The sequence below is a fragment of the Myotis davidii genome, unplaced genomic scaffold, assembly GCF_000327345.1.
Source record: "Myotis davidii unplaced genomic scaffold, ASM32734v1 scaffold2356, whole genome shotgun sequence".
Taxonomy (NCBI): domain Eukaryota; kingdom Metazoa; phylum Chordata; class Mammalia; order Chiroptera; family Vespertilionidae; genus Myotis; species Myotis davidii.
Genome location: NW_006287687.1, coordinates 28,654 through 41,732, shown reverse-complemented (window position 1 = coordinate 41,732; position 13,079 = coordinate 28,654). Strand labels below are relative to the sequence as shown.

Here is a 13,079-nt window from a genome sequence, read left to right as displayed (position 1 = left end):
GGAAGCCCTGTCCACAGTGATCAGACAAAACGAAAAAGTAAATGGCATCTAAATTGGAAAGGAAGAAATAAAACTCTCATTATTCACAGTTGACATTATAGTGCACATAGAAAACCCTAAAGACTCCCTCAAAAAACTACTAGATTTAATAAATTAATTCGGCAATGTAGCAGAATCCAAAATCAACACCGGAAAAATCAATGGCTTTTTTTATACATCAACTAGAGTCCTGGTGCATGAAATTCATGCACTGGGGTGGGGCCCCTCAGCTCGGCCTGCACCCTCTCACAGTCCGGGACACTCGCTCCTTATCGCCTGCCTGCCCACTGCTCCTTAGTGCTGCCATGATGGCAGGAGAGGTTCATGCCACTGCCACTTCGCTCTCCAGCCTGGAGCCCAGCTTCTGGCTGAGTAGCGCTCCCCTATGGGAGCTCACTGGCCACCAGGGGGCAGTTCTTGCATTGAGCATCTGCTCCCTGGTGGTCAGTGCACATCATAGCGACTGGTCATTCTGGTCATTCTGCCGTAACAGTCGCTTAGACTTTTATTATATAGATAATGAACTCGCAGGGAGAAAAACTAAACAATCCCGATTACCATTGCAACAAAAAGTTTAAGACACTTAGATTTGGCTCCGTGGATAGAGCGTTGTCCTGTGGACTGAAGGGTTCCAGGTTCAATTCTGGTCAAGGGCACATGCCCAGGATGTTGGCTCAAACACCAGTAAGGGGTGTGCAGGAGGCAGCCGATCAATGATTCTCTCTCATCATTGATGTTTCTATCCTTCTATCCCTCTTCCTCTCTGAAATCAAATAAAATATATTTTTTTTAAAAAAAGAAAATAAAAAAGAGATAGAAGAAGATATAAACAAGTACAAGAATATACCATGTTCATGGATTGGTATAATTAACATCATTAAAATGTCCATACTACCCAAGGCAATCTACAGATTCAATGCAATCCCTATTAAAATATCAATGGCATATTCCACAGACATAGAATGAACACTCCAAAAATGTATGTGGAACCAAAAAAGATGGTGAATAGCTGCAACAATCTCAAGAAAGAAGAACAAAACTGGAGGAATTACAATACCAAATATCAAGTTATACTACAAAGCCTTTGGAATCAAAACAAGAATAGGCATATAGATCAATGGAACAAAACAGAGATCCCAAAAATTAACCCATGCCACTATGCTCAATTAATATTTTACAAAGGATGCTGGAGCATACATTGGAGCAGAGAGAGTCTCTTCAATAAATGGTATTGAGAAAACTGGATAGGTACATACAAAAAAAATGCAACCAGACCACAAACTTACACCATACACATGAATAAACTCAAAATGGATAAAAATTTAAAGGTAAGTTGGGAAACCATAAAAATCCTAGAAGAAACCCATAGGTAACAAAATCTCAGACATCTCTCATAGATATATGTTTATGTATACATCTCCTAGGGCAAAAGAAACTAAGGAGAAAATAAAGAAATTGGACTACATCAAAATAAAATGTTTCTGCACAGCAAAAGAAACCATCAGCAAAACAAAAAGGGAGCCCACTAAATGGGAGAACGTATTTGACAATGATACATCTGATAAAGTGTTAACATCCAAAATATATCAAAAACTCAAACAACTTAACCAAAGGAAGACAAACGATCCAATTAAAAATGGGCAAAGGACCTAAATAGACACTTCTCCAAAGCAGACATCCAGATGGCCAAGAAATATATGAAAAAAAAATCCTAAAATCTCTGATCATCATGCAAATTAAAAGGACAATGAGGCATGACCTTACACCTGTAAGAATTGCTACCATCAACAAATCAACAAATGACAAGTACTGGCGAGGATGTGGAGAAAATTGAGCCCTAGTACACTGCTGTTGGGAGTACAGACTGGTACATCCATTATGGAAAACAGTATGGAGTTTCCTCAAAAAATTAAATATGGAACTGCCATTTGACCCAGTGATCCCACTTCTAGGAATATAGCCTAAGAAACCTGAAGCACCAATCAGAAAGAATGCATGCACTTCTGTGTTCATAGCAGCACAATTTACAATATCTAAGATATTGAGTCAGCCCAAGTACCCATCAGTAGGTGAGTGGAAAAAAAAAGCTGTGGTAAATTTATACCACATGTATAAATTTACATGTATCAGTAAAAAAGAAGGACCTCTTACCCTTTGAGACAAAATGGAGGGCCTTGAAGAGAATTATGGAAAGCAAAATAAGCCAGTTAGAGAAAGACAAGTATCACATGATCTCACTCATATGTCACATCTAATGAAAAAATAAACTGATGAACAAAATAGATCCAGAGGCATAGAAGTATAGAACAGACTGTGGAATCTCAGAGGGAAGGAGGGGCAGAATTGTTGGGTGGGAAGTGACCAACGAAAGAACTTGTATGCATGTATACATAACCCATGGACACAGACAATTGGGTGGTGAAGGCTTGGGGCAGGTTGCGGGGGCGGGCCAAAAGGGGCCAATGGGGGTAAAAAGAATACTTTCAACAATAAATATTATTATTAAAAAATAAGCAATATATTTCTCTTCTAAACAAGCACAAACATACCCTGCTTCCTACATTTCTTTTCTGCTTTGTGAGTGATATCAGTATCTAGGAGCTTAATCCAAAAGTTTATTATCCTTAACTCCATCATCTTCTTTATCTCCTAAACATTTGTTGAATTATTATATTCTATGGATTATCCCTTAATATCTCTTGGACATATCTAATTCTACCCATCCTCATGTCCTACCACCTGTGTTAAGGTTATTCTTACCACTTGAATGGATTACTACAACCTTCCAACTGGTTTGCCTGCTTCCAAAATACCCTTTCTTTCCTTTTAGAAACTTATTTATATTTTAGTACCTGGATCACGATCTTCCTTTCCATTCCAATCTCCCTGTTTCTTCTGAGTGACTTCAAAGTTTATATGGATGATACATAATCACTTTACTTTAGCCTTTTGTCAATCTCCAGACCTTCTTATAACCTGAAATTATTCTCCCCAGATCTTAAAATTAAGCCACACTCACTGTTTCCACTCCCACATCTCCCAATTACCCTTTAAAATGTTACCTTTTTAAATTTTTAAAAATTACAGTTGACATTCAATATTATATTATATTAGTTTCAGGTGTACAGCATAGTGGTTAGACATTTATCTAATTTACAAAGTGATTAATCTAATACCCACCTGGCACCATATATAGTTATTACAATATTATTTACTATATTCTCTATGCTGTAGTTTATATCCCTGTGACTATTTTGTAACTACGAATTTTTAGTTCTTAATTCCTTCACTTTTTTACCCTAGACCTCCAACCACCCTCCAATCAGGCAACCATCAATTTGTCCTCTATCTCTGAGTCTGTTTCTGATTTGTTTGTTTATTTTGTTCTTTAGATTCCATATGTAAGTGAAATTAGATGGCGTTTGTCTTCCTCTGTCTAATTTATTTCACTTAGCACAATACACTCTAGGTCAGGGGTGGGCAAACTTTTTGACTCGAGGGCCACAATGGGTTCTTAAACTGGACCGGAGGGCCGGAACAAAAGCATGGATGGAGTGTTTGTGTGAACTAATATAAATTCAAAGTAAACATCATTACATAAAAGGGTACGGTCTTTTTTTTTCAATAATTTTATTCATTTCAAACGGGCTGGATCTGGCCCGCGGGCCGTAGTTTGCCCACGGCTGCTCTAGGTCCATCCATTTGTCACAAATAGTAAGGTTTCATTCTTCTGGGTATTTATTTGAAGAAACACACAACATTAATTTGACAAGATATACACACCCATATGTTCATTGCAACATTATTTACAGTGACCAAAAAATGGTAGCAATGTAAGTGCCCATCTATCTATATAAGCAGGTAATATGCTAATTAGCAAGCGTCATGACTGCTCAGGAGGAGGCTGCATCATGACCACTCAGGAGGAGCTGCGCCCATAGATGGGCAGGAGGGGACTGTGTGCCGCCCCCACCCCAGCGGCTGCGGAAAGGCTGGGGCTGAGGGCAGGCCAGAGTGGAGACATAACACACAGAGAGGCTGGGGCTGGGGGTGGGCCAGAGCAGAGACACAACACATAGGAGGGCCTGCCCCCACCCCAGCAGACACAACGTAGTGGCCGGTGCTATGTGGATCAGGTGCAGGTACCAGCCCCCCACGGGGTGCCTCCTCGCATGATTTCAATCACGTGTTGGGCCTCTAGGTAATAAATAATTGGATAAAGATGTGTAACATATATACAATGGAATATTACTCAGCCATAAAAAAGAATGAAATCTTACGCAATTACTCTTTAGTCCATTCTAATCTGGCTTCTATTCACACCAACTTGTTAAAAACTTCTGCCACAATTCTGTTGCTATACCCAATGGGAAATTTCCATTCTGATCTTATTTAACTTCTCTTGAGCAGCTGAAAATATTGACCTATTCATTCTTAAAATGATCTTCTTATTAACATTTGGAAGAATGAGCATAGTTAAAATGTCCATATTACCCAAAGAGTTATACAGATTTAATGCAATTCCCATCAAAATCCCCATAACATCTTTAAAAAGAAATATTAGAAAACTGTGGTACATCTACATGATGGAATACTATGCTGCGGTAAAAAAGAAGGAACTCTTACCATTTGCAATGGCATGGATGGAACTGGAGTGCATTATGCTAAGTGAAATAAGCCAGTCAATGAAGGAAAAATACCACATGATCTCACTCATTTATTGTCAATAGAGACAATACCCTTTGTAATACTTTAAGCAATAATAAAAAAAAGAAATATTAAGAAATCATCAGTTTGGCCCTGGACGGGTGGCTCTGTTGGAGTGTTGTCCTGTACACCAAAAGGTTGCAGGTTCAATTCCTAGTCAGGGAGCATATAGGAGGGAACCAATCAATCAATGTTTCTCTCTAACATTGATCTCTCTCTCTCTCTCTCTCTCTCTCTCTCTCTCTTCCTCTCTCTAAAGTCAATAAAAATAACAACAACATATCCTTGGGTGAGGATTAAAAGAAATCACCAGTTTGTATGGAACAACAAAAGATCTCAAATAGCCAAAACAATCCTGAAAAAAAAGAACAAAGCCAGAGGTATCATGCTCCCTGACTTCAAATTATACTACAAAGCGACAATAATAAAAACAACATGATATTGGCAGAAAAAAGACAGAAAGATCAATGGAACAGAATTGAGAGCCCAGAAATAAACCCACATGAATATGGGCAAATACTTTTTGACAAAAGAGTAAAAAAAGGTACACTGGAGAAAAGAAAACCTCTTCAGCAAATGGTGTTGGGAAAATTGAAAAGCCACCTGCAAGAAAAATGAAACTAGACTACAGTTTGTCCCCATATACAAAACTTAACTAAAATATGGACCAAATAAATAAATATAAGACTTGAAACAAAAAACTACATAGAAAAGAAACATAAGTACTAAACTTATGGACCTTGGTCTTTTAGTGGATTTTATTAATTTGACCCCAAAAGCAAGGGAAATAAATGCAGAAATAAATGCAAAAATAAATGAGTGAGACCATATCAAACTGAAAAGCTTCTGCACAGCAAAGGAAACTGCCAACAAAACAAAAAGGCAACTAATCAAATGGGAGGAGATATATGCAAACAATAGCTCTCACAAGGAGTTTAAATCCAAAATATATAAAGAACACATACTGCTCAACACCAAACAAACCAATAAACAATCCAATTAAAAACTGGGCAGAGGACCTGAAAAGTCACTTATCCCAAGAAGACATACAAGTGGCCAACAGATATATGAAATGATACTCAATTTCATTAGCTATTAGGAAAATGCAAATCAAAACTACAATGAGATACCACCTCACACCTGTTAGAATGGCTACTATCAACAAGACAATAACAAGTGTTGGAGAGGTTGTAGAATGAAAGGAACCCTCATTTACTGCTGCTGGTGGGAATGTAAGCTGGTACTGCCACTATGGAAAACAGTATTTAGGTTTCTCAAAAAAATTAGAATAGAGGTACCACATGAAAAAGCCACCCCTCTTCTGGGTATCTACCTGAAAAATTTGAAAACATTTATTTGCAAAGGTATATGCACGCCTATGTTCATTGTAGCATTATTCACGGTGGCCAAACATGGAAACAACTTAAATATCCTTCCATAGATGATTGAATAAAGGAGATGTGGTACTTATATACAATGGAATACCACTCAGCCATAAGAAAAGATTAAATATTGTCATTTGCAACAACATGGATGAATCTTGAAAATGTCATGCTAAGCAAAATAAGTCAGACAGAAAAAAATTAAGAACCATGTGATTTTCCTCATATGTTGGATATAAAACTGAAAGCAAAACATGGACAAACAAGAAAAAAAGAAACTCCTACAGGTTTTTTACCTCCTTGGTTAAGTTTATTCCTAAGAATCTTAATTTTTTGTTGCAATGGTAAGTGAGATTTTTTTTTAGTTTCTCTTTCTGAAAGTTCATTATTGGTGTGTAAAAATGCCATCAATTTCTGAGTGTTAATTTTGTATCCTGCTATGTTGCCAATTTCATTTATTAAATCTAGTTTTTTTTGGTGAAGTCTTTATGGTTTTCTATGTATAATATCATGTTATGATGCTTTTTATGTTTTCTTTTTGTCTGATTGCTATGGCTAGGACTTCTAGTACTATGTTGAATAAGAGTGGTGGAAGAAGACATTCTTGTCTTTTTCATGTTCTTAGGGGAAATGGTTTTACTTTTTGCCCATTGAGTATGATGTTGGCTGTGGGTTTGTCATATTTGGCCTTTATTATGTTGATGTATGATCCTTCTATTCCCACTTTGCTGAGAGTTTTTACCTAAAAGCGTGTTGAATTTTGTTGAATGCTTTTTTCTGTGTCAATTGATACGATCATGTGATTTTGCCTTCCAATTTGTTTACATTATGTATCACATTTATTGATTTGTAAATATTATACCAGCCTTTCATCCTTGGAATTAATCCCACTTGGTCATGGTGTATGATCTTTTTAATATATTACTGGATTCAACTTGCTAATATTTTGTTGAGGATTTTAGCATCTATGGTAATCAAGGATGTTGGCTTGTAATTCTCTTTCTTTTTAGTGTCTTTATCTGGTTTTGGAATATCCATTTGACCCAGTGATCACACTTCTAGGAATAAATCTTAATAAAAACAAAACACCAATCAGAAAGAATATATGCACCCCTATGTTCATAGAGTGCAGTTTACAATAGCTAAGATTTGTAACCAGCCCAAGTACCCATCAACAGATGAGTGGATAAAAAAGCTGTGATATATTTACACAACGGAATACTACGGGGCTATAATAAGAGGGAACTCTTACCATTTGCAATAGCATGGATGGACCTGGAGAGTATTATGTTAGCTAAATTAATCAGTCAGAGAAAGATAAGTATCACATGATCTCACTCATATGTGGAATCTAATGTACCAAAAAAACCTGGTGCATAAAATAGATCCAGAGACATGGAAACATGGAACAGACTGACAAATTTCAGAGGGAAGGCAGGGTTTAAGTGGGTGGGAAGAGATTAACCAGGGAACTTATATGCATGTATGCATAGCCCATAGTCACAGACAATAATAATGTGGGAGAGGGCTAAAGGGGGCTGATGCAAGGTGGAGGGGGTCATTGGGGGTGGGACAAAGGGGACATCTGTAATAATTTCAACAATAAATATAATTTAAAAAGAACTCATAGACACAGATAACAGCATGGTGGTTACCCAGAGTTAAGGGGGGTAAGAAAGCAGTAAAGAATATCAAATATATGGTGATGGAAAAAGACTTGACATTGGGTGGTGGGTGCACAATGCAATATACAGATGATGTATCATTGAATTGTACACTTGAAACCTATATAATTTATTAAACAATGTCAGTCCAATAAATTTAATTCCTAAGTAAATAAATAAATACATAAATCATGATTTTCATACTGAACTGAAATTTTCCTCTTTTATTCAACAAGGAAACATTTACTTAAAAAATAAAACATTTTGATACCATATTCTCCTGGTTTTATTTTTACCACCTTGCTTACTTTCTCTCAGGCTTACTTTTTTGTTGTTGTTCTTAATCCTCACCTAAGGATATTTTTTCCATTTAATTTTAGAGAGAGTGGAAGGGTGGGAGGGGTAGAGAGAGAAACATTGATTGGTTGCCTTCCAGCAGGATTTAACCTACAACCTAGGTATGGGCCCTTGACCAAGAATTAAACTGAGACCCTTTGCTATGTGGGCCAATGCTCTAACCACTGAACACTGGTCAGGGCTCAGGCTTACTTATTTATTTGTTTTAAATCTTTATTGTTGAAAGTATTGCATATTTTTCCCTACTCCCCCTCAGCCCCCATTAACCTCTTCTGGTTCACCCCCTCACCCCCAGCCCCAGGCCTTCACCACCCTATTGTTTGTGCCCATGGGTTATGCATATATATGCATATAAGTTCTTTGTTTGATCTCTTTCCAACCCCTACCCCACCCCTGGCCTTCCCTCTGAGATTCTGTTCCATGCATCTATGTCTCTGGATCTATTTTCTTCATCAGTTTATTTTGTTCATTAGATTCCACATATGAGTGAGATCATGTGATACTTTTTTAAAAATGAGTACATTCCTTTAAATATTAGTCTTCCTCAGGGTGTTACTCTAGGATTCTTAATATACTCTTCCAGGGTGACTATGTTCATTTCCTTGCCTTCAGTTACTACTTAAATATTGATGCCTGTCACATTATTACTTCAGATCATAGCTTTTTCTTGAGCTCCAAAGCTCTATGTCTTTTAGATAACTATATCTGGTTGCCTTGCAGATATCTCAAATTCAACAAATGCCAAAGTAAACTCATGATCATCCAATCTCCTCCATCTTCACTCATGATCCCTACCTACCCCCACGTACTCTATCTTGGTGAATGGTATCGATATTTACCTGGTTGCCAAGCCAAAAACCTGGGTACCACTTCAGAATTTTCCTCCAAAACCATGGATTTTATTTAAGAATCCTCTTTCTCACCTTCAATATCCAATTAATCACCAAATCCTGCTTATGTTACCTCATTGATCTTTTTAGAATCTATCCCTTTCCTCAACTCAAATTTCATCTTTCTTACTAGTGGCTATTCTCTACATCTGAAACTTATTACAATTTTCCCTGATTTTCTTCCACACCATTCCTTGAATTGTATGCTTCTTTGTCAACCTTTCAATCAGTTGTTCTCAAAGTGTAAGTTCCTAATTCAGATACATCAAAATCACTTGGAAATTTGAAATAACAAATTCTTGAGCCCCATCCCACACCTGCTGAATAAGAGCCTCTGGGGGTTGATCCCAGAAATCTATTGTTTAACAAGCCTTCCAGGTGATTCTGGTACATGGTAAAATTTGAGAACTAATAATTTAGAACTCAGCTGAGATATCACCTATTTGGGAAGCCATCTTTGACCATCCAAGTATTATATCAGGTAACCTCTTTTACACCTTCCTACCACACTTTAAAAATCCCTACTTAACACACTTAAAACACTGAATTATAATTACCAGTTTACTTACCTCTCTGTGATAATTGCCCAATTTTTTAAGAGTAAGAACAAGTACTATTTCCCACTGCAGTCACACCTTCTAGAATTCTTCCTGCACCCAGTAGGCTTCCAATAAGTATTTATTCAATGAATGAATGAAAGGAAGAAAATGTGGTCAAGATTATGGTTACCCTACATTTAGTATCAGGAGCTTAGTATGTGACTGGGGTTAAGATTCAGTCTTTATTAAGGGAACAAGACCTTTATCTATGGCTTGGGTTAAGGATCAATTTGAGGTCTGAGACAAGTAACTCTACCCATGATTAGAAGCTCTTACTATATCCAAGGTTAAGTTCAGATTTAGAGAGGATTAGAAGCTCCATCTGCATTCATAGTTAAGGCTAGTATAAGGCTCCATGTGTAACCAGTGTTGATGGTAAGTTTGATGAAACAAAAAACCCAAGGTAGCCTGTTCTAAGACTGAAAGAATGAGTATTTTAAGGAGACAACCTCAGGCTATGGTTTAGTCTGTGCTAATACTTCTATTTCAGTTCTCTAGGAGCATAATTTTAAAGGAGCAAGACAGAGGGCTGAAGGAGTGCTGCTCATTCTTTTGTCCTTCACTAAATGTTCCCACTCACCAGGCTCAGCAGCCAGGGGCCAGCCAGTACTAGATTCTAGCACTCCATGGGCGTGTACAGAGTAGGGGCGGCTGGCATTATTCTTGAACACCACAGTTAGGATATCACCAATCTCTCCTCTGAGAAGTGGACCTAATGTATGTAGAAGAAGGAAGTCTCATTAGTGGAGTAGTGGAACAGGGACATTAAAGGCATTTAAAGAAAGGGACATATAGTAAATAGGAGCTCCCCAGAATTAGGGGTTTGCCCTAAAAAAGGATCTTTCTGAGATTGAAAGTAATGAATAGTTTCATTTTTTAATTCAAAAGCCCTTAAATTGATACTGCTACCCACAGGATGAGAATACTTCATCAACAGGGCTGTGCCTCCAATTACCCTCATTTTTCCCTTCCCAACTCTCTCTAAATAATACTCCAAGTTTCTAGAGAATCATGACTCTGAATAATTGTTAATTAGGAGTGAGAGTTTGACATAGAGTACAGAATTGCTGGGCTCTCTTAAAGAGCCAGTGGGTCCCTTCTGTGCAAGGACAAGAATGAGAAAACTCATTGGCCCCCACAAAAGTAAAGAAATCGTGTCGATAATTAAACTGGGGAACAAGGCTAATACTGGTTTCCTGCACCATTTTTTTCTACTCTTTGATGTCCTACATTCCTCCTTTTTTAACATGGAAAAAATCTATCACCTTCAAAGACCTCTAGATTAGAGACCTGAGATAACCTGGTTCAGGTTGCAGCAGAAATTCATGAATTCCCCCCTTTGATTGCCTATTGTCATGGTTGATTTATAAAATATGACTATAGTTCTAGAACATCATAAAGAAAAGATGATAATGGGGAATGGGAGGCCTTCCCATTGTGACTTAGCCCCTCTAGGAACAACACAGTATTGTAGACACTAGGAGGAAAGTGAAATTCCCTTACCTAAGATTCCCAAGTGCTCCTCTGGTCCAGTCCTTGGCCGAGGGATCCTGAATGTACCATCAGTATATTCCCTGAATACAGCTTTCTTGTATCTGGAACCCAGTAGCCCATCTTTATTGCTCAGAAAGATGTGACCATAACTAGAAGATTCCAAAGAATAGTATCAGCACCTGGTTCTCAGTTCTTCAAGACCATAGGCAAGTGAGGTCAGATCCAAGTTCATGTCACAGATAGTAGAAGGAGGGGGCCTATTTCTTCTAATACCAGATTCTCACCACATTGGCTGCATACATGCAATTATAGATGGTAGATTTTAATATCTACTTATGTTCTCTTGTTTGCCATCATCCAGATATGAATATGTATTAAACTGTATATGACAAGAACAGTGGGGTAACAATCAGATGCCCTGGTCTCCAGCTCTAGCCTTGATGATGTCTTAGGTGAAATTAATTTAACAAAAGGACAAGGTACATGTAGCAGGAAAGTACTAACTGCTTCTGCTGCTAGAGGGATAGGAAGAAGTAGGAATCCAACAGATTTCTCCTTATAGAATGCTTTCTTGTTTACAAAGATATTTATTATTTATTTTATCATTTGACATTAACAATAGGCTGGTGAGGTAGGTATGTTACAGAGGTGGATTCCATGATCTAGAGGTGACAGAACATATCTTAATTAATACTGTCAGCCAGAAAGGAAGCCAGAACTTGGATTCAAGTCTGCTACTCCTGCTACTCCTCCTTCCAGTCAAGTAATTTCAAGTATACCACATCACTTTAAAGATAAGTAAACCAAGGCTCAGAAAAGGAAGTCACTTTTTCTAGGTTGCAGAACAACGTGGCAAATAGGCTTCAACCTTTAATGACCAATATACAGAGCAAGAATTGGCAAAGGGTAGGGAGAGTACCAAAAATAAACTGTATTGGAAATTGTTAAACTGTACCTCAGTTTCTATTCTCCTTTCCTTCCTTTGTAGTAATAGAAACACCTAGGTTTTTGCTGAGCACATGGCTGTCAAACCAGAGATCTCATTTCCCAAACTTTCTTGCAGCTGGGTATGGCCATATAAATAAGTTTAGGATTGCCCTAACCGGTTTGGCTCAGTGGATAGAGCATTGGCTTGTGGACTGAAGGGTCCCAGGTTCGATTCCGGTCAAGGGCATGTACCTTGGTTGCAGGCACATACCCAGTAGGGAGTGTGCAGGAGGCAGCTGATCGATGTTTCTCTCATCGATGTTTCTAACTCTCTATCCCTCTCCCTTCCTCTCTGTAAAAAATCAATAAAATATATTTTTAAAAAATAAGTTTAGGATAATGGGGTATGAGAGAAAGTGATGTACACAACTTCCAGGTCATTGCCTTACAGACAATACTGCTTTCCTTGGACTTCTTTCCCCTTACTTGATATATGGGAATTATTATATCAGGAACATGCATCTTAATTCCAGAGATGAAAGCAAGTTTTATATGTGACTAGTTCACCTACTGGCCCTGAACTGCTCATGATTATACTATTATGCTAACAAAAAATAAAATTCTAACTTATTTAAGCCACTCTATTTTTTCCTGCTATACAGCTAAGCCTGTACCATAATGACATTTGTCAAGGAACAGCTGACCTTAAGGTAATAAGTTCCTTGAGTAAATTTTCTATAAAATTTAAGTCCCAGTAGGGGTGCTTCTGGCTAACAAGAGGAAAGGAAGTGAAGATTAAGAACACAAGGCTGTGTAAGATCTTTTACTTTAGCCTTGCAGTAGAGAGATATAGAAAAAGCAATGAATTCTATACCTGCATTTTAGTCCCTGCACCAGATTTGCTGCTATCTTATTAGGTGGCTTTAGGTAAGTGTTTCTTTTTTTCAGAATTACAGTATCCTCCTTATCTCTAAAATTGTCTACAGCATCTCTAAAGTGTGACTTCTTTTTGCAGACTTA

At 37.7% G+C, this 13,079-nt stretch overlaps 1 protein-coding gene across 1 annotated transcript in view; it reads right to left on the bottom strand.

Annotated features, from left to right (window-relative positions):
* The window catches only part of HEPH (hephaestin), a gene marked incomplete at its 5' end in the record, with an annotated part of 76,136 nt that overhangs the window by 43,510 nt on the left and 19,547 nt on the right, over positions 1 to 13,079 (bottom strand). The window contains 3 exons of the mRNA XM_015561169.1: positions 10,219 to 10,350; positions 11,142 to 11,281; positions 12,764 to 12,825. Coding sequence (XP_015416655.1) covers positions 10,219 to 10,350; positions 11,142 to 11,281; positions 12,764 to 12,825 — 334 coding nt within the window. The remainder of the gene's footprint in view (positions 1 to 10,218; positions 10,351 to 11,141; positions 11,282 to 12,763; positions 12,826 to 13,079) is intronic.